Source organism: Antedon mediterranea, chromosome 1, assembly GCF_964355755.1.
Source record: "Antedon mediterranea chromosome 1, ecAntMedi1.1, whole genome shotgun sequence".
NCBI classification, from domain to species: domain Eukaryota; kingdom Metazoa; phylum Echinodermata; class Crinoidea; order Comatulida; family Antedonidae; genus Antedon; species Antedon mediterranea.
In genome coordinates this window covers 13,447,532-13,470,625 of record NC_092670.1, presented here as the reverse complement: position 1 = coordinate 13,470,625, position 23,094 = coordinate 13,447,532, and the positions used below count along the sequence as shown (strand labels likewise).

General features: G+C 33.6%; 3 protein-coding genes across 5 annotated transcripts in view; 2 read left to right on the top strand and 1 right to left on the bottom strand.

The window, feature by feature from the left end:
• The first annotated feature begins 1,755 nt into the window (after positions 1–1,755).
• On the top strand, positions 1,756–5,555 carry LOC140057352 (aquaporin-11-like). The gene is made up of 3 exons (XM_072102987.1): positions 1,756–1,777; positions 2,397–3,034; positions 4,393–5,555. The coding sequence occupies exons 2-3, from the start codon at positions 2,452–2,454 to the stop codon at positions 4,653–4,655; spliced, it is 846 nt and encodes a 281-aa protein (XP_071959088.1). The 5' UTR covers positions 1,756–1,777; positions 2,397–2,451; the 3' UTR covers positions 4,656–5,555.
• A 1,869-nt stretch (positions 5,556–7,424) lies between these two features.
• On the bottom strand, positions 7,425–10,004 carry LOC140057347 (uncharacterized). Its single transcript, XM_072102974.1, has one exon. It carries the CDS (start codon positions 9,904–9,906, stop codon positions 8,467–8,469), a length of 1,440 nt encoding a protein of 479 aa, XP_071959075.1. The 5' UTR covers positions 9,907–10,004; the 3' UTR covers positions 7,425–8,466.
• A 6,292-nt stretch (positions 10,005–16,296) lies between these two features.
• The window catches only part of LOC140057328 (uncharacterized), a 138,415-nt gene continuing 131,617 nt past the window's right edge, over positions 16,297–23,094 (top strand). For all 3 annotated transcript variants that reach the window (XM_072102946.1, XM_072102962.1, XM_072102953.1), the window contains exons 1-8: positions 16,297–16,498; positions 17,329–17,502; positions 18,317–18,414; positions 19,035–19,133; positions 19,836–19,925; positions 20,352–20,447; positions 21,870–21,968; positions 22,185–22,277. In XM_072102946.1, coding sequence (XP_071959047.1) covers positions 16,434–16,498; positions 17,329–17,502; positions 18,317–18,414; positions 19,035–19,133; positions 19,836–19,925; positions 20,352–20,447; positions 21,870–21,968; positions 22,185–22,277 — 814 coding nt within the window. In that variant the 5' untranslated portion in view covers positions 16,297–16,433. The remainder of the gene's footprint in view (positions 16,499–17,328; positions 17,503–18,316; positions 18,415–19,034; positions 19,134–19,835; positions 19,926–20,351; positions 20,448–21,869; positions 21,969–22,184; positions 22,278–23,094) is intronic.

Genomic DNA, 23,094 nt, shown 5'->3' with positions numbered 1-23,094 from the left:
ACGAAGAAATAAATACTCGCAAATAAATTTTAATTTAAAAATCATGATAATAAGTTTTTTTTTTTTTTTCGTTTTCTTTCTGTTTTTATACTTGTTCTATTATTGTTGCTCTTTTGGCGCTCCATAGAAACAAAAATATTGAGCATGGGAGGAGTTACAGTATACAATTAAAGAAACACGTCTGTAAAATCATCAATTTAAAGGATTTATTCATTTGTTTTTATGTGTTTCTCCTTCTGAAAGTACTTATAAGTTCTAATTTTAAAGTGTGGTATTCAGGATAAAGTCAGTTAACAAATTTGGAGTCAAAATACAAGAAAGGCAGGTGCGAAAGAAAAACATCCTCTGAACCAACACAATTGGAGTAAATATATACCAACAAACAACCCGTCAAGTTTGTTTGTTGTAAAGAAAAAATATACATTAATTTACTCAACGCGCGAATATAACGTGAGTTTATCTATGTTTTGCGGTAGTATTTAATTATATTTATGGTAATAAATGAAACCTACTATGTTTAAAATTATGTATGGATAAACAAGTATTGTTTTTAAGCTGTAGTATATCTTAGAATTTGTAATCTTAGGTCTTGGGTCTTAGCTTTCGTGATCTTAGGTCTTAGGGGGTCTTAGCTTTCGTGGTCTTAGGTTTCGTGACACCCGGCTTAGGCCTATGCCTACTAGCTAGACTGAAAGGCATGAGATACCAGATACGAAACTTGAACTCATCTAGGCTAATTATGTTTTTCCAACGATTCTAGATCTTGTAGAGATGTTCCTATTGATTAATAAAAATCCTACAAACGATCTAAAGCAAATTTAAATGCCTTTTTGATCTAAATTAGTACATATATTATATAAAGTAAAGGTGAGTCCCGTGTTCTCTGAACGTAGGGGAATGAGCTGTTAGGAGCTCATTGTACTAAGCCTCGGCATTATGTGGTAGGGTGGCCAGTTCCTTTCCACGCCGCCTTTTTTCTCCCTAGTATTTTCAACCAGGTACTCATTTACAGCTGAGTGGACTGGGAGTTGTCGGGAATTGAACCCGGGTCTATCTGTATGACAGTCAAGTGTCCTAACCACTCGACTATCCAACTCCTATATATATTATAAATATCTCCAAAAATGTACTGCCATTGCGAACCAGTCATAACATTATAAATTCGTAAGTACAAAGTAGGTGGCGCTGTTGTATTTCAAAAGCAATAGTATAATTAACACAAAAATATTTTTTGTACACAAAAAAGGTAGCCTACTTAACTATTACACGATCGTTTAATAGTGCGTACTATTGCATAGGATGTGACTCACAATCGTTCAATCAAATGACAGGAATTTATTAAGGTGTAATAAATGTTAATGAATGATATAATAAAAAATATCGATTATTTGACAGTATCAATTTTAGCCTATAAAATTATCGAGCATAGTTTCATTTCAAAAGGGGTTACCAAGTTACCATTAAAGATGTTTTGTTTCCCTCTGTTAGGCCGTATAGTAGGCTTACACGTGACCGCTGGTATGAAGTGGGTGGGGCTGTACAATTTCCCAGGGCAGTAATAAGTCCCTTGTTTTGTTGCGGACGTGTTACCTTTCACTTCCGCTTTCCAAGTATGACGCAACGTTGTTATTGTAAACACGAGGTCAAATGAAAACGAATGCTTTATTATAATCGCGACGATACCTCCATGGTGTGCGTATGCTATAGATTTGTTATGATTAACGAACATCATTAGCATTTTAACTATCTTAACCAGAGAAGGTAGTCATCATTCTAGGTTTGTTAAAAATGCGTTCACATTTCATTTGTACATGCTGCGTATGCCTCTGCTCGCGTCTTTCCGTGGTAGGCGCGCCTACTCAGACTAGGCCTAGCTAGCTAGGCCTAGACTAGAGTAGAGAGTAGAGGTGGCTGACCTTTCTTCTCCTCTTCTTCTCTTCTTCCAGCGGCAGGCAATGGGCGGTCGTGCTACAGTAGGCTAGCGTAGGTAGCTTAGGACTGGAACACGTAAATGATTTTCAAACGCTCTAGGCATGGAGGTATAAATCCTGCCTTTATATTATTCATTTGTGAATGATGTAGGCCTAAAGTCTAATTCAAAATAGGGGCTAGTAGTGGGCCTAGGCCTATAGGATCTTGTACAGAATGCAATCTCTACATTTATTTACACCTTTTTTAATGATGTTAGTCTGGTGTCCCACCGCACCCACACTATTCCAATTTTTGTTCGCATATTATAAGTATATTTCTGCACAGCAATTGTGTCCATTTTTAAACAAGAAATAATTGGCTTTTGTTTTGTTTAGAATTAACAGGGCAGTCATATAATTTTACTAGGAAAACAAATTGCACTTTGTACTGATGACTAATATAAAATCGTATCTTTGTTTTAACAGATTTATACAGTATAAGATACAAAGCCAGTGTAAGTAACCAACTGTGTTGGAAACAATGAGTATATTGATATCCTTTGCCTCCTTTACTGGAATCTTTGTAGTATCATACCTATTACGTAAAGTGTTAGGAAAATGTCTTCCACAAAATGTTTACACATACATTGCCGAACTATTGTGCACTTTTCAGTTAGTAGCTTGTGTATATGAAAACAGCGTTGTATTCTCCGGCTATAGTATCACTGTATACGCTGTCGTGCTATTTATGCTCATCTTCGCTTATAGTTTGACCTTTGATGCCTCCGGAAATCCAGCCAGAATATTTGAACTGATGGTTAAACGAAAATGTTCAATCACAGAAGGGGTTATAAAAATGTTTTTGCAAATTATCGGTGGATTGTTAGCCTACCGTTACGTAATGTTGATATGGAAAATGTTTTCACCGACTGAAATGCATACAATGCAAGCTGAAATTTTGGACCTGTCGTGTGATAACCCACTGAAGGTGTCCATACTTGAAGGAGTTTTAGCGGAGATGTTGGCCACCAGTACAGCGCGCTGTATAGCTGGCATGGGAATAGGTGGACAACGATTCTACAACATTGTCAATTCTTTTACCACTGTAATGGTAACATTAACAGGTATGTATGATTAGTTGATGATTTGAGTATTTCTCAAGTCATCATTATGAGGAATAGTTTTTTTAAACTGGGATTGTCTTTTGATTAAGGTGGGCTTACGTTGACACATCTCAACTGTGTCGGCATATGCCCTCCGAGCAATTGAACAAAACTCAAAATAATATGTTTAATGTGCGCAATTGAGTTAAACATGTTATACACACATGCAGTATGGGTAAGTGCGACCAGCAGCGATTAGTTTGATGTTATTATTAGCACTCAGCACAAGTACAACTACATGTCAAGCGCAATGCATGGTATGTTAACCAGGACTGTCAATCATAAGCGGTTGCAGTTCCATTCAGTTGCTCAAAAAGATTACATAAACACCTTTGCACAAGTAAAAGATGAAAAGATTAGAACTTAGAATAAAAATATCAACCTGGTGGTTGATTACCGTGTATCCTTTGATACTAGAACACAACATTGTGGGGTGGGACTACTGTATATCCATGAAAACCTTGGTTCAGGAAAAAGAATGATTGGTAAGCATTTCTTATAAAAACTCATTTGAATTGGCTAGTGAGAGGCCTACAACCAGGCCAAAAGTCAATACTGGAAGTATACCTGGGGATATGCCTGTTTGTGAAATCCGACATAAAAGAGGGAGTGTGATTATACCTGAGAATATACAGTATTTGTTTGGTCCTTAAGTGTGTGGTTTTTTATTCATACATTACTAGTTACTACTAAATCATTGAAGTACAGTATTGTGAATCAGAGTTATAAACTGTAAAATGTTTCTTTCTCGTAAATTACACACATTAAGTGCCCACATTCAAATTTTACATGTATACTTTGAGATGAAAATCTAAGACGATGATAGGTATTACATTTCTTACATTTAGATAAATGCTGCATTTTGATATGGAGTACAAACGATTAAATCCTTAAAGTAAAGGTCTCTGATGGAATAAATCACAAGTTGAATTTGATTTGACAAGCAAATAGCACATGATTAATTCTTGATTCGTGACTTGTATGCAACATGTACAATTCATTAATAGTTAATAGGCTATCATGATAAAATATCGAAGATATAGAGTGAACAAAATCAACCTCGAAAGTGAGGGGACTGCCATCGAATATGGCCGGCTGTCTGGAAGCACAACAATATAAACTAATTTTTTTTGTGTTAAATTTAAAGAAATTGACTATATTTTGAAAATATTTAACAAAAATTAAAACCAGCAACCATTGCCTAGTAGTAGTTATAGAATGTTCAAAAGTACAGTGCCAAATATGAAAAATCTAACAAGAACATTTCTAGTTTGCTAGGGTGAATTTCAAGCCTCGACCTATTGTTTTATCTTGTTCAGGCATGGAATGGACAGGTATGATGTTCAACCCAGCATTAGCAACATCCCTAGCATTCAACTGCAAGGACCACCAAATACATGAGCACGTCCTTGTCTACTGGTGCGGACCTTTCCTTGGAGTTCTACTAAGTATGTTTTTGTTTCAATATATTTTAAACGAAATTATTTTCGATGATGATGTTAAAGATACTGGTGCTGTAGAAACAACTAATGTCAATGGTCACAATGGCAAGCGGTCCATGAAGAGGGTTAGTAGCGGGTAAATCTTATTATTTTAGTTAACATGGGACACTGTATCACAGCATTTGCCTATGATACTGTGCCTATTTTAAATACAGTATCAAGAATCGGCCAAAATATTACTACTCCCTTCAAGTTTAATGTCTGCTTAGTTAAACCATAAAGTAAGAAACATTTGCAAATTATACAAAATTCCTGCCAGTTTTATCCAAGATTGTATAGATAGATAACTGCGTTTGTAATCCATGAACGCCATTCGGGCGGACAAATTGGAACCGGAAAAAGTTGTTGTTAAGGCAATATTGTACAATGTTTTGGTCAAAGAAGAAGTTGTCTAACCAAGCATGTCAATGTAAACACACTAATTAATTGGAAAGTGTTCAGATTTGAAAGAAACTTTTACTTCGTTTACATAATTTCAACCTTTTTCAATGAATCAACCCTTGAGATGGTTAACCACAGATACTACTTCGAGGCAGACCACAAAATTTAAACCATTTTAAATCAAAATACCGCTATAACCTATGTTCATCCGGGTATTTTGTCCGCACGAATTGCATCCATGGATTTGTAGGGCAGGTAGTATTATAAGATATATGAGCTTGGCAACAGTTCTCTATCTTGCACCGTGTAGTGCCGCTATACAATCTTTGGTTTTGTAAAGGGACCATGTCAAAATAATTATACTGCAGTAATCTATTTTGACATGAAAGTATGTTCTGGTTGTTTATTGCAGTGACTTAAAAAACTTCTTAATTGAATAACTTTATGTAACGTTATTTTTTCAGATAAAAAACATGTTATGTTTTAACTTGCATACAGTTTTTCTGTTGATTTTTTTTTTTTCTACATTTTGTTGTTTAATATAGTTAGTAGTTATATATTTAAGTAATAAACAATATATATTTAGAAGTATATTTTACCCAGATATTTAATTAAATTGAGTTTTTTTGTTGTAAAAATAGTTTTTGATGTGCTTTAACTTTTATAATTTATTCATAAATTTTCAATATTTTTGGTGGTAATATTTTTTGTCTTAATCATTTTTTATATCTTTTATAAAAATTAAAATATAATATGAATATAATAATTATAATCATCCAAGTGCATTACTAATTTAAGTTGAACTATGGTGTAGGGTTTATTTTGTAGTTTAAAGAATCACACCGCCCTCTATATTCTTTTATGCATATTATAGATAGTGACTATCATAGGCTTTACTAGGAAACTTGATCAGACGTAAACGTTCTAGTGTCTATAGCTTACTATCATTATCACATTATTTGACAATAAAATGTGATGTGCCCTTTTCGACATGATGACGTCTTACTGTATTACTACGAAATCTGGGCACATCATACTTTTTTGTCATACTAGTTTGATAGTGTACAGAGGTGCATTATTACAGTTTATATTTTTTAATTTATGTTGAAATTAAAAGTGTTTATATTATTAACTGCAAAATATGCATGCAAAACGCTCGTATCCAGAGGTTGCAGATTAGTTTTGTAGTATGTATCTTTATCAAGTTTGGGACTAAACGATCTTGAATGCATTAGAATCAAACTGCGTTGTGCAATGGTTTTCTCAATATCAGACAAAAAAGTTTCATAAAAGTTACCTTCGAAATATTCATTTGCTTTGACCACGCCCACCCAATTCATCCCATCATTCTTGCTTTGATCAAACCCACCAGTTCACCATACCTTCTTTATTTAACCACACCCACCAGTTCACCGTACTTTCTTTAACCACACCTACCACTTCATTAAACGTACGTGCTTTGACCACACCCACCAGTTCAGCATACTCTTTTTATTTAACCACACCCACCAGTTCACCATACCTTCTTTCTTTACCAACACCCACTACTCCATTAAACGTACGTGCTTTGACCACACCACGAGTTTATCCCAGCATTGTTGCTTTAACCACACCCACCAGTTCACCATACCTTCTTGCTTTAACCACACCCTCCTGCACCCCAACCTTCTTGATTTGAATAAATTCGCCAGTCCAACTGCTTGCCTTAACCACACCCACTTGCATCCAATAATTTGCTTTGACCACACCAACAATTTGTTTTCATCCCTCCTTCTATTGCTTTTAAACTATTCCAATGACAAAGAGGCTAAAATCATTTCAACACACCAGTGTGCAATGACTACACGTTTATTATGTAACCAAAAATAAGATATGACATGCTATCGTGTTTTTTTTTTCTATTATATAAAAGTTATTTAATTTTTTTTTTACATTCCATTGCTCATGCTGAAACCTTTTATTTGGACATTTTGTTACAGTTGAGTGGTTTAATGGTGCTTACATTTACTGTAGAAATATATACCAGTAAAATGATAAAAATGATCACCTATAATTCGTCGAATTAAATTCTAGTTACTATTTTAAGTTTGTTTTCAATGAACAATTTATATTATTGTGTAATAGGAGTTTTCGAAACGCAAATCTACCAATCATGCTGCATCGCATAACGTATGCAATAGTTTACGACTACTGCAATATAGTGTTAAGACGGCGATTCGTGTTAATATTCGCTAAAAGAAACATTTTGGCACACGTGGCGTGTCGTAATTATACTTTTCGAATACTGTACTGTATTAGGAAACGCACGTCGAGTGACTTACACTTTACACACCATATTTGCATCGCATGCGTATTAGGGTTTTTATATATTGATCCGAATTCATTCTGGCGGAGTGCATGTTGGTAAGGTTTGCGCTTCGAAAACGCAACCTTAAAAAGTTTGAAATTTGAGTTTAGGCCTACGATATGTTCTGCTGATAATTGATTGTGTTTTGCTGTGATTGAAATACTAACGACGGGTCATTGGGAGTTTTACTATAATAAATTATATACAATATTTGTATTTTAAAAACATATTGTCTGTTTTATTTGTTGTGAAACCTATGATTTCTTTTACACCAATATTTATTACAATCAAGTATACGAACCATAGCCGGCCCTGCATTTCGAAATTTACAGTGCAACAAAATAGGACATAATTAGGTTAAATTCAGCACTAAAGCTTGGTTCCCACTAGATACGCAATGCAAGGATGATAGCTTAACGTACCTGATTTAACCAATTACGATCGATGGATTATTCGAACAATCGTTTGTGATTGCTGTCGTTGGTCTTAGGAAACAAGCTTTAATGTTAACAGTATAATTATACAGTATTTTTTTTTAAATGCAGGCGAATATTAATTTTACAAGTAATGGTTAAAACATGCCTTTGTCAAACAGTGTATATTCTGTGTTATCATCCTAAAGTAATTGTTAAGAACACTTTCATTTCAGGACCACTCGATTCCCTGTACTGTCTAGAAGTCCCAATATCATTAGAACATTCCATAATATAAGGCATCGCATGTGATGCAGGTGTTATTTTCATATTATACTATAACCTACAGTAACCCTTAACCTAACATTACGTGACAAAATCACCTCGTCATTATTACATTATTCTGTATTACGAAATGTTCCTGTGATACTGTATCAATAACTTAACAATATCACTGGAGATTCAATTTTTAAGTTTAAGCACAGTTTAAAGCAAAACTTTATTGATTTTCAAGTTTGCCTATGTTATGGACAGTTATTGTAATTGTGTGTTTTAAATTAATTTTAAATTTTAAAATAGTTTCTGATATTTTATAAATAGCATGTTTTTCTTATCTATATTTTTTAATCACGGTTTTATTGTATTGTATAAGTTGACAGGAGGGGCTGGTTAAGCACACTATCATCAAGGTGACAGTTTCGCTACACTCCTGTTGGACTATTTTTGTTTCAGGTGTTAGGACCACTGAAGCTAAACTATGCTTGTTTTAGCGCTACATGTTAAGCACTCTAACTGCTCAAAACTATCCGTTGAAGTATATTCAAAATACCGGTGATGTGGGCAGTTGGTTAGAGTTTTGTCAGGCAAAGTTATTTGCTGATTTTCTGTAGACAAGTGGGTTTCATTTACCAAAGAAGACAATGAATGTTGATTTCCTGGGGTTACCGTTGATGGGGTTTCGCTATATGTGCTACACGTGTGTTGATATCCTTTATTACAATTGAACGGATTTAAGTTAAGGAACTTCTGAACGCATTTGTAATGGATTGCGTCAACCTCACTTATGTTAACGCGTCGGCAATCATCGTTGCTTTGTGTTACGTCGCTCTCGGTAATTGGATAAACGCAATGTTCACATTGCGCGTGAACGTTTCTTCTATTGTGTTTCAATTTTGAACAGATAACTTGTGTAACAAACAGAATGATGATAAAGCCCATGAACAAAATCATTACTATTTTTAAGGGATCGTTATCATGTGAATGGTAACCATCTTGTGTGTGTGTAAACTCGGCTTTATCTTCAGCGTCATCTTTAGCATAAGTATATTTTTCACTGCATTGTGTTCTTAATGTTCTAAAATGCTTACCGTTCCGACAAGTAGGATCTTTCCACTTTTCGCAACTATGCATACTGAAACTATCTGATAACTCAAATGTGTTTTCGTTGCAATTACATTCAAAGACATTGTCAGAAAGATCGAACAACTCAAAAGGAAAGACTTTCACAAAAACTGCTGGAAATTCGGTCAACCAATTATATCTCAGGTTCAACGTCATAAGATGTGGACAATAATGGAATAACTGGGGAGAAATATGCTCCAGTTTGTTCCTTGACAAATCTAAAACTGACAATTCTGTGTTGTAGAATGTTCTCCATGGTATAGAAGATAAAGAGTTATTTCCAAGGTATAACTTGCTCAAAGTAACCGTGTCTTGAAAGGTAGAGTTACCAATCGACATCAATCGGTTTGAAGACAGGTTAATCTCTTGAATGGCACTTAGTCCTTTAAAAGCATTGTCTTCAAGACTAGAAATACGGTTATGAGGCAACACCAGTTCTTTCAATGAAGACATATGGTTCCATTCTATCGCTACACTCTTTATTCGATTATTTTCCAGATTCAACACCTTAAGAGAGAGGTAGTGGTCTAAACCTTTTGACAAATCCTCGATGTGATTCTTTCTTAAATTCAAAGATTCTACATTTGGGTTACATCTTGGAATTTCGTGAAGATCTTTGTTCAAACATCTGATCTCGTGGTGAAATCCCGGTGCCCTAAACTCCAAGCAGTTAATAGTTCCTTTATCTGTAATACACTCTGTTTCTGTGTATACGACGGAAGAACAGCGCCTCATCATCAGTAATAATATGCATAGGCATACATAACTACAGAACGTTGTAATTTCCATTTTGATACCAATCTCAATTTAAATACCGAAAATGCAAACAAAAAAAAAACTCTTGTAAAAGGCCTTGACAACTTTCTTCAAATACTGATAAGAGTATACTGTAGTCTTGTTGCGATTTATATAAGAATGGTGTTTACTTTCTTACTAATAAGTAATTATTTATACATTCATTAGTCATATGTTTTCTTACAGTCTAAGCTTTTATTTCGTCATTTTAAAACACCCTGGGAAAGTTCAACCACCATATAACGTTTAAGAAATTATCATCATGCCTGATTGAATCCAATCCGTCACAAATTTACCGCAGTTCAAACCATTGTCATGCTTTGTGGCAATGCTTTTCAGCTATGGTTCAATTTAGGCCCGCTTTATCTGTTGTATTAGCCTACATGCAAGGTATTTTAATTTGATGTCAAGTGAACTTTCAAGATATATTGTCCTGAATTTTTATTTTTTAAGTTGAATATGCCTTTTCAATGTTACAAAATAGTTGTTCACTTTAACCCTATTGGAGTGAAGTTGATTTTTTTTTATCCCTTGGTTTCTTATTTAATGTATTTGCTTGTAAATGTTTGTATTCATTTTGTCTTGTAATCTTATGTTGAAACCGAATAAAATCAAATCAAAAAGTTGGATCGAGATAGTGTAAACCTTAAAAAAACTATAATTTAAAGCAATACGGTACATAGTTAATTTGGTTAGGTGTTTTTTTTCTACGGAATTAATTAATACTAATAGGCCTAATAATATTCATTCTTATATAGCGCCTATTGCACAATGCTTCTAAGCGCTTCATATTATTTCCCAGGTAATTTTTTTTTATTGTGTGGATCAAACACGCACCGACACATACTCCTATAATGTATAGCTAGTAATCAGCGCAATTACGTCTTGATCAGTAATCCAACACATTACTCTATACACGCCCTCACAGATTAATTATTATTAACACTGAAACATTACCTATAAAAAGTCATATTTAATTGATCTTCATATGTCATGGTTTGGGGAAAACATCTGACTTGAATTGTCCCTTTTCCCAAAAAAAAGAATACTTTCTTTGTTCTATACCTAAATGCGTGCCAAACTACACCGTGTTTTCACAGGTGTGTGTTATTCGACAAACAATATAGTATGGGAATTATCTTTCGAAGTGTCAACGAAAATAATTTTATATAAACAACTAAAAATAATAATAAAAAATAATGATAGTGCTTCGGATTAATAGAAACTATTTATGTATGCATTGTCTCCGGATGAGCATACGCCATTCACTTCCAAACATGGTATTGCACATTCACACGACATTGTGTATTACTGTATTACATTGTTTGTTTAAAATTTGTGTTTTGTTTATTTGTTCATTACGTATATTACGTTGTTCCTATGAGTAAAAGTCAAGTCAACGTCCAATAAACAAACATTTATTTCTCACCTAAATTCATAATAACTGTAATAATAACTTGATTAAGAATGAAGTAAATCCCCTACCAAAAAGAGAAGATGCTTTATTTTGTTAATGACATAACAAAGAGGTAGAATGTTTACGCGCGACCGTACAAATCAATATTGGCGCACACTTGGATGCGCACGAAGGACTTACATATTTTATCGTATTCTTACGCTTACCGCTCTATGCCGAGTACGAGATGTGGTCAATTACAATATAAGAAGACTAAGCTTGCTGAAAGTCACACAGTAACAATAGGTAGAATTGATAATAATTGTAAGTTCAGCGAACCAGACAACTGACCTATTATGTTCCACCAACCACAAATCTACGCATTGTAAGTCAATTGAAAAGAGAAAGTTTCGTTTTTGATATAATTTAGCCAAGTTTCCCATTATAGATCGCTAGTAGAGTCAACCAATATTGTATCAATTAACTAAAAGTAAACAAACATGTTTATGAACTTTGTGAATACAATTAAATAAATAACACCTGTTGTTTATCGATACAGATATTAGTAAGATTTAATCAACATTGTTATATACATTCTTTCCACTGTGATTGTGTTAAATCAAGTTGCCTTCGTTACACGCATGACTTGGTAAAGATGTCGAAATTTTTTTGGTTCCGCGTCCGGTTAATCTTGATGCACCCGGAATTTATGTTCTGTAAATATAAATGCGCATGCGGATTATTTTTTTGTGAGAGAATTCTCAGTTGTACCGTACACCAGATTACACCGTAGTTCCGCAATTCGGCTCGTCGGGCGCACTCGATAGAATTCATCCTGTACAAATAACTGCAAATGCGTTATTTTGTTAAAAGAATTAAAATAGACTAAATGGTACGCTCGCTTCGCTCGCGTACCATCTAGGTCGTGCCCACATATGGTTCTCCAATACACAGTAATTTCAGGGTAACAAAACTGGCGATTTCAAATGTACGTTCCGCAGGACTATAATACTATAATTGTCGTATACAGAAACGAATAAATAGACACGATGATTTATGTAGTCAACTAAAATTAGCACCCTGGGAATTACTTCCGAAGGAGAAACTTATCACAAAATGAGTCAAAATTTTTGATTTGGACTTATTTAAAGAAACCCAATTTGTGTTTTGTATGTAACATAGGGTTGAGGGATGGGAAAGCGGATAGGTACAAAGAGGAACAATTTTTAAATATATTCTTTATCCACTCAGTAACGAAAGATTTTTTTCATGTTTTATACACCTATAAATAATATACCTCTAAATACAGTAAAACATGTGCGATGTAATACTTTGTTAAAACTGTCACTGTCATAATCGATTGAAATATTAAAGTACATGTCACGATACACCACTACGACGTTTATATTGTTGGTAATTATTAATTAATACAAACGTTGAGAAGGAACTGTCAGTATAAAGTTTATGTGTATATAATAATGTGTTTATATATCTAACAGTAGAGCCTATCCACAATCTCAGTAATAACGTTTATTTGTATATATTTTTATATTACATCCAACAGTACGAACATTCACAGTAAGAAATGTTCGATTCAAATGAGGACCAAAAATAGTTAATAGGTACAGTATTTACAGTATTGCTCAAGTTTATTCTCAAAGGGCCCATATATTTACCTACCGTATGTGTTAAACCAAGGGCTCATAAATCTACCTACTTGTGTTAAACCAAACTCTGGCAGACCGAGAGATTGGGATGTTCCATTCATCGCAAATCAATACATTTGTATAATCGTATATTAAATCTATAAAAATAGTATTTTTTAAAGAAAATCGGCCTGTCTTCAACATTATGATGCTGTACTCTAGCTGTTCAACCAATTTTCAGCTATTAAAAACAATTATCGTAGGAGGAGATATGAAAATGCGAACCCTCCTCGCATTTTTGTGGCGGGTATTTTTCAAGATGGACATCCATTAGACAGTGTATACCACGATCGGAAAACACCCCTATTTGGGGCAAATCGTTGAACCTAAATTCATTTTAATCGTCAATAACTAATTATCTAACTTAATTTAATTATTAAACAGGGTTACATCAGGTGGTTAAAATCAGTACCGAAAGTACGAACCAACTTTATATACCATCGAGTAAAAATTCTAGAAGTAAGGCGCGATTTACCGAATTTTGCTCTTACGTAAATTTATATATAGATAATAAATAGGCCTTAAGCTAACTTTACATCCGTCAGAATTTCTTCTAGAAATTGCGTTTTGATATGTCAGGAGTCATTCTTAACAGGTGCAGATATTGATCCTCTTATCTTCAACAATTATGTTGATATCGATCTATTGATCATGGCTGTGGAAAGTCTGTTTTTAATATTCGGATTGAATATCATTATTAGCTGACATCCGCTACAGAATGTCAAACATCAGTATTGGTTAGACGTCAGTGTACCCACACAACCTAGAGTCAAAATCAATATTGTACTTTTCCCATCTGTTATACGAATTGTGAAATCAAAAGTATATTCTTCTGGTATAGGCCCAAATGATTTGTATGCCTTATTCGACGGTTGTGTAATGTATATTTAGAAAAAATATAGGCCTACTCGCAGATTCGCACAATTATAACGAAAATAACCGCCTTTTGTTCGCCTGTCGATGGCACAGTGAAAGCGCAACCGATTAAGATAAGATGTTTATTCAATAAAAAAAAAATCCAATAATTAGGGGGCCTAAAAACAAAATATTTTCTTATAAAAAACAGATATTATAGATATTAGGCCTATATTTTGTCTAAAAAAATAGTTATATAGGCCTACTATATCAATCAATTACAAATTAATCAATTTTCAGCAGTTTGTTACCTGAAATAAAAATAATAATAAAAATACAAAAATTCAAGTAATTTTAAACTACTAAAATTCCGGCGTACAACCTGCAGAATAAATTAGAAGTTAAAAGTAGAATTGGTATAGAACAACAGTTAGTAATCTTGACGCAAGAGAACAAGAGAACGTGGTACATGCACTCGTATACTATTGATGGTATTTACATGGTAAATATGATTTAGAAGATTGTTTTATCCTCATCTTGCCCATATCAGAGCAAAATATAAAAAAATAGTGGAAAGCGTCATATGTCGTAAGACCAGAGGCGTAAACCTCTGCCTACACTATCAAACGTAGTTTGATGCGCACAAATATGGTAGTGATATGCCTGAACCTTGTTCTGATATGACATCATCATTTCCATATATAGGCACATCCCTTTTTGTAAGAATACATGTATATAATATATAAAACAAATTAGTATAAAGAGTTAGAGACATTTTACTGTCACATAAAAGATATTTACTTTGACTAAAAATGAGATCGAAAACAAACATATTTACCTGGAAAAACTGTAATTTAAAGCAAAAAAATATTGTTTTGTTGTTAAATTTAACCGTTTATTTTGTGAAATCTTATTTTTTTAGTTCAGTTTTTTTGTATACAGATGTGAATACCTATATTAGAACTACAAATGCCGATTCAATGTATGGTTTATGAATCTTCATTTTTCATGTTTTTTGTGGGACAATACATCTCTTTAATTCAACATTTCGACATTATCAATAATATATTATAATATTGTAAAAAAAAAACGTTGTGCAACGCAAGACCCATGAACAAAGAAAGGGAGCGGAAAGTTGATAGAGTTAAAATAGAGGAAATAACCGAGCAATGTAATAATATTAAACTTACTTTTTTTCAGGGGAAAGAACAGTCAATTTATATTTAAAATTATTAGAAATTAACACACACTATCTATAACTACTAATTTATAACATTTATCTTAAATTTATCTAAAAGTGTAGATATTTGTCTTGAGTTCCATAAAGATAGCGCATCGTTAATTTAGGTAGGATGTGTAGAATTAATTAAATGGATACCTTCAATACCGAACCGAGTGTCCCCTGAATAGAGGTGTCCCCAATGAGAGATTGTACATTGGACTTACCCCAAGTCTGTAGTTATATATATATTTGTCCACCACTCGGCGTTTGCATTAAGTTAAAAAAATGTTTACTATAATAAAATGATCAGTTTATTCGATCCCGCCCGAAGTGGTAGTCTCTGTGTCCCTAAGACAAGAACGAACCGACCCCGTTACACCTTTATAGCCAACGTCATACATTTTAATAAACTCACTGCAAAAAAGATAGGAAACTGTTGTGTTAACGTATCATTGTACAATTCTTCCTTTTTGTGTTGTAATTTTAAAAGTTTAATAATCTTGTGATACAAGCTCTTAATCTGTATGTATTATACATAACCTACGGTAGCTTTTAATGTATATTTGTGTATTTAGTTGTAATCTTCTGAATTTGTATAGTTGTATAGTAGTAGGCCTATATCTGTTTTTTTTTTTTTGTATTTCATGCCAATTTCAAAATGAATTTCCATTTATATTACTATGGACAATAAAATATTATCAGATCGTATGTATAGCTAAACGTTTTCAACAATATTCTACACTGCAGTTTAGACATTGTAACACCTGGATATCTATAGATTTGTTTTATTCCAGGGTGTGTTTAAATGAGTTTCTTCAGTGTATTGATGAATTTAACTTCTCTTTGCGGACACAAAACGGCAGTATTGATAATCAATACACATTGTGCCTTAGGATATACATGCTGATGTAACTAAATAGATAACTATACACATGTCCATCTGTATACCAAAATCTAAGCAAACCAGTCAATAAAGTGTACTAAATTTTACTTACTAATATTGACAAAAGTTTCGGTTTCCAACAATCAACAACAGCTGTTCTTTAGCAAACACACATTTTGCAGTATAAGCAAAAGTGTTCAACCAATCAGATCGACAATGTTCCAAAACTAGTAACGTCAAACTAGAACGCTATACTTTCCACCAATAAACTGTCTGTTAGATTTGAATGATTTGATATAAAACCATGCGCTGGTTGGATAGTGTTTAATGAACCTAGTGTTTATACTGGGATTCTAATCAACCAAGAGGTAATTTTTAAGTGAATTATTTCACTCGGAAAAAAATTCCTGTGATATTTTGTAGATTATTCGACAAAGTAACGCACGAAAAGCGTCCATTATGGCGCATTACACGCTGATTGCGTGTTTGGCAGTTATCGTCTGCAGCTTGATTCCGATTATAAGGTAAGTGTATAGAATTTTATTATTTTCAACTAGAGGCTATTAATCACCGAGATAGACATAAATATTAGGCCTACATACTCTGTCCTCCTGAAAGATAAAATAGCTGTGAAAGGGGTGGGGGGGGGGGGTGCGCAACTTTAGAGAGTCCACATCAACTCAGGCCCACCATGGTTGTGGCTGAGTTGAGACGATTTTGAAAATGTAAAAAAATCTAGATGGTCGGAAATGGCACTCTCACGTTATTATAAATGTATTATTATGTACTAGCCTATTAAAGGGTGACATTTTCCCTATATGCCTATTTTGAGTAAAGGCGTCACAACAGGGCGTTTCGCGCAAGTCGACGGGAAAAGGTGCTTTCCCAGGGCCGTCGACAGGACCCGTGGCGAAGCGAACTTTGTTAAATGACGCCCCAGATGGCCGGAAGAAATGGTACTCTCGCACATAAAATTTATGATAAATGGCACCTCTAATTTGCAGGAAAATACACTCTCATAGGCCTATATGTGGCATGCTACCAATGAGCAAAACGATCATACTTTTTCCCTCCAAATAAACACACGTGACTAATTACAGAACGATATAACAATTTGTTGCCGATTTCATTTCAGGAATTGCTTTCAACAAAGCTTAATCTTCTGATTAAAAAGTGAGCAGGATAACTGGTGTCTGTTTGAATCTCTTTACAGAGTGCTAAGGGTGATTCTCTTCTTTAATGAAGATCATAAAAGGAACTTTTGAGGCTGACCTTTATCTCTCTGTTTTTTTTATTTTTCATATTTATAATTAGTTATCCGCACTCGGTGTTATTTCTTTTTTTTTTTACTTAGAGCTCAAGGAGAAACACATTTTTGTACAAAACGTATTGAGAAAAAAGAAAACTACACTGAAATTTACAAGAATATGATGAATATTTCTCTAATAATGGATCCTTGTCCCGATAAATTGGGTGAAAATGAAACATTGGAGGAGCATTTGAGTGAAAATAGGTGTAAAATCAAGAGGTTCGTATAAATTAAAAATAATAATGGATGTTTATGAGATTACTGAATACCCATTTGTTGTTTTTATCACATCTAAAGATGGTATTTACCTATATTTTATTAGTTTTTGTTTGTTTCAGCAGGTAATTTAGTGATTTCATCGTCACTCAATTATCGCCTTTCCGCCGATTGTTGCTGAATGGAGGTGGCGTTCGCGTAGTTCCAGTCTTTCACCAACAAAATTAATATTAATTCATGTCATTATGCGCAAAGCGTTACTGTTATCATGTGCCCATAATACTGTAGTCTAAGCAAATGACAGGAATTTATTTAGGTGTTTAGGCCTAAATCATGAAATTTAATTACTGTAATTTTTAAGCGATTTGGTCAAAGGTTAAGTGCCCACAATGCTATAGTCCAATAAAAAATGTCAAGCATTTATTTAGGTGTTTATATAGTTTAATTACAGTAAAATGTAAGTGATTTTGTCAAAGCGATTTTGATATCCAATAAAAAGCAAAGCTGCGATATATTGGACGCAGTGTGTTTACAGCCTCGTTTTGCACACAATTCTAAAACTGTTTTAAAAAGCGGAATGTACTCCAATAGTATCATTATATCACCATTAAATATCACATAATAGTATAGAAGTAATCCATTGTTGTATATAGGCAAGGTGTAGTCAACAACCGTGCATTTTTTGTATCAGCACAATTTAACGCACAGTCAACCTTAACTGAAAACAATGAAAGTAACTTAAATGGTTGATTGATAACTACTTCCCTGAATGTTATAGACAAGCAGTGGCATAACTGTAAACATTTTTGTCTTAAAGACTTGTTGAAATAGAAAATACGGTTCCAAAAACTAGAATAGTCGTGGAATTCACTACTGTATGCTGTGATGGCTGGAGTGGAGAAAACTGCAATAAAGGTAACTTGACTATCTCAAATACATGTACAAAATGCTCTGTAAAAAATGTATTTTTGCATACAATCTGCATCCTCTCATCTGATATGAATTTTCGTAAGGGTAGGCCTAAACATTCGGTAAATCGCACGTAATTTCTAAATTATTCAATTTTAGAAAGTTGATACGTACTGTCGATACTGATTTCTAACACCTAATAATGAATTGATTATTGACGGAAAAAAAAACGAATTTACGTGTGTTTTTTTAATGTGGTACACAATACCCGCACACAATCATACGAAGACATCTGATTAACAGCTCGAGTACAACATCATAATATTGAACGACACATAACGTTATAATGATGTAGGCCTACAATTTTAATAGCTATTAGGTCTAATGTACGTTAATTCAAGCGGGTTGAATGGAACATACAAATCTCTCTTTCAAGCATATTTCCTTCCGTTAAAAAAAAATCAGACGGTATAAATAGGCCTACAGTCTTTAAAATCACATAGTCCCTATTGGTAGAATATTCGTGAATTTGTTGAAGAGTTTCTCCCATATTCTTTCTTTAATATGCCTAACAAAACGGTGCATTTTAAAGTTAATGAAAAATGTTTTTTTTTTTCATGGTACAGCTATCTGCAAAATAGATTGTGAAAACAATGGTATATGTGTGTTGCCTGACCAATGTAATTGCGTAGGAACAGGCTATACTGGTGCCTTTTGTGAAAAAGGTAAGTGATAAACACATAACCTGATTTGATCCACATTATAATGATTATAGTCTTTAAAAATAAGAAATTATTATAAGGAATATTTGATATCGCATCACATGTGTATCGCCTAGCATATACCAAAACATTCCCTCCACTAATACTCAACTATTTATATTTTCTTCTTCTTTTCTGTTTATCTTTATAGAAATAGAAATCCAAAATTAAGAATTGTCACTGTAATTGGTTCTTGTGGACCATGTCAATTATAATTGATGGCAAGGATCAAATGGCGGGCTCTCCGCTGTTGATTGCGAATTAAAATAAAATAAAATAATATGTTGCACATGAGGCTATTGTCAACTATTCCTATGAATATTTCGTTGTGGAGATATAGACACTAAATTGTATAATTTATAGGAAATGACGTTTCTTTTTTTTTATTTTATTTGATTTTATTTGTGTTTAGTGTATTATGTTTATATTTTATGTAAAATGGTCTTGCAAAATAGAATTGTAAATTTCTAAGTGCAAGATCCTTGCCATCAATTATAATACTGTAACTGTAGGCCTATAATAAACATAAAATAAATGTGAATGATCATTTGTCGTTAAGCGTATGACATAAACTTTTCCATCACGTAAGTATAAAAAGGAGGATTCTCTTACATTGGAAAAAATAACTTATAATTATAGTTATCATGATAATTATATTTGTTTCAGTGTCATGTGATCACTGTTTGAATGGCGCCAGTTGCGTTGACGGTATCTGTAGTTGTACTGAACACTGGACGGGCGTAAACTGTGAGACACGTAAGACAAATTACTTATCTTCAAATTTCTTCTGCAATCAAATTCCAATAATTTTTTATCTTGTTTTTTAATCAATATTTTAATAACGTTGTTCATGTAGCTATAGTAAATGGACACATCCCAATTTTTGTTTTTTTGAAACTTTCGTAGTGTAGACAGAGCTTTTACAAGTGATACGTTCACTTTTGGGAATCCAGTGTTTGTGTATTTGTTTTTCCATTTTATGGTATTTTATATCTTTGAAGAGGCAAAATAAATAAAATGTTATTAAGTCAAGTATCATTTATTATCATTTGTTTTAAGAAAAAACATAGAAATTCTGTTTGCTCTGTTGGCGGAGCACAATATCCAACGGACACAACACGAACTCAAAAACAAAAACATTACAAAAAAGTGTCTACATTATGTTTTTGTATTTTATTATAGGATACTGTGATCCTCCATGTGAGAACCAGGGTACTTGTGTTGAACAGAATAGGTGTGAATGTTCATCAAATTTTGTTGGAACTCGCTGTGAAATCAGTAAGCTATAATTTAAATGTCAAGAAACATTGTAACAATAATATTTTCAATATTGTAATGTTAATGTGAACGCTCTAGATGCTACGTTTAATGCAAGGCTATAACTAAAACATTACATTTTTTAAAGCTCCGGGATTGCCCTAAAAAGAATAAATCAATCTATGGAAGATTAGGCCTATGTTTCCATATTATTTTTGACTCGCCTAAGTGAAGCTCGGCCCAGAAAATGTAAATTGTTCATACATTTCAACTGTTATTTAAAAATATCATCATCCCTCATACTTATTTTTTTTAAATTGTTTTCAATGAGTAGGCCTAGGCCTAGATTACGATTTTCTTGAAAATAACACCGTTTTGGATTTTGGCGGGATACCTTTTAATTTCCTATTCTTCATGCAAAAGAGGGGTATATTTGAATAATCCTAAAACAAATTTTAAAATGTTTCTATTTCTAGTATTTTTTTTTATCGCGTATACATTGCGCAATTTTTCGTAAATAGGCTACTATCTAAATAGCCAGCAACTTTCCCCCTTTTAGGGTGCAAATTGGTTTTTTTTAGTATGCTAGGGAATATGATCACCTGACATTTTTCATAATCACACTTAACTTATGGTGCATGCTGCATGCACCAGACGATCTGTTTGATCGTCGCGATGTTATTTGAGGGGGGCCGAAAAGTATAACATTGAACAGCTGCATGTGAGTACCCTATCATATTTCACAGTGTAATAATGTGATTATGAGATTATTACTAAAATGTCAAATTGAACGAGATCTGAGAAAGACGTGGCTATTTGTATAGCCTATATTCAATCAAGCTTGGCCTAGCCCTAGGCCCACTAGAGTATTTAGGTATGTACCGATGATACTGCTTAGCCTGGCTCGGCTGATAATCTTACAACAGTGAATTTTGTCACCCAACCTCGGTGCGCCTACCGTACCCACATAGGATATGTGCCTGAATAATTGCTCCTCGTTACACCAACGCGTTCACCGATGAACAAAACGCGTCCATCGCCAAGTGTAACGCGTTTCGCGACGTGTTGTAAACAAATAAACCTTAAGTTACTGTAAAAGTGTAAAAAAATACTATTTTCTGACCTCTTTTTTATAGACATTTTTAGAGTTTTTGGAAAATGTTACCATAATTTTTTTTGTGTAATCACTTTTAATTAAGCATACTTAAACATAACAAACGCTAATGGGAGCTCCACTTTTTAGAAAAAAAATCAAAATTCTTGCTAGTTTATAAATCGGTATCTTATAATATTGTTTTTTATTTATTTATTTATTTTCGATCACATTCAGAGGCTAGCAGAATTTATTACTATTTTTGTATTTACAATACTTTAAACAATATCGCAAGCTCTTTTTATGTTTTTTCTTAGGTAACAAAATGTATGATTATGATTTCTCAACAGGCACAATAACCTGTAGTCAACCCTGCGTAAATGGAGAGTGTACAGCTACCGATCATTGTGAATGTTCTCAAGGATGGGAAGGTGAAACGTGTGCATCAGGTATGATTCAGTACTAATAACTTGTAGTCCGTCAGATACTAAAATAGTTTTCGTCTTCTTTACTTTTTTGGTGAAACTAAGTTTCCATTCATTTTGTGTAGAAATAATAATATGTACATGGCTTTTTTTTAAATTTCTTGATTTTTGATCAATATATGTTAGTACGGAATTAAATATCAAATAGACAATTCATTTATTTAAAAAAAATATTTACAGCGATCTGTGAAAGTGGATGTTACAATGGTATTTGTGAACAGCCAAATGAATGTGTATGTTTCTCTGGATATGGTGGAGTTAGTTGCGAAAAAGGTAATTTGTTTTTATTTATTTTTTCAATTTGGCACAGGTAGGTCTTGGACTTACATATTATCTCATAACACCTGTGTGTATCCCTGCCATTTGATTGGTTAATTAGCCATCACGTGCTGTTCGTTAGTAAGTTCTACCTAATTTGAAAGTGATTTGCAATTAGTGATAATGGTTCTAATTCAAATTTAGCTTTCTATAAATAGATCAGTTGATCTTACATATGAAATATTCTTATCAGCCAACTCACAGACATACATTATTTGTATTGTCGTGGTACGTGAGACCATGCCCGGATTAATTTGGAAGTTTTCTCCCCGGGTATCAAGCGTGCGAGGCTTGGCTCAAATGAATGCAATATCAAGACCAACAGAAAGACAACAAGTTGTTGATTGTCGTTACCATACCATTTAATGTGTACGTGAGACCATGCCCGGATTAATTTGGAAGTTTTCTCCCCGGGTATCAAGCGTGCGAGGCTTGGCTCAAATGAATGCAATATCAAGACCAACAGAAAGACAACAAGTTGTTTATTGCCGTTACCATACCATTTATTGTGTACAACTCAACGTCACTCAGAAAATAAAGAGAACGTAGAAAGGAAAAAACCCTGAATCAACTTGAATGATGTATTTACTAACTAAGAACGAAAGATCGTACAGCAATCAACCATTTCTAATGGTAACTTCAACAACGGCTTAATAATATATATATACAACACGGTAACAAAAATCACATCTTCCTGTGTTTGCAACAAAAGCTTTTCTGACGCGCAGACAGAAAAACCAGGTCGTTAACCAAAACATCACCTATATGCAAA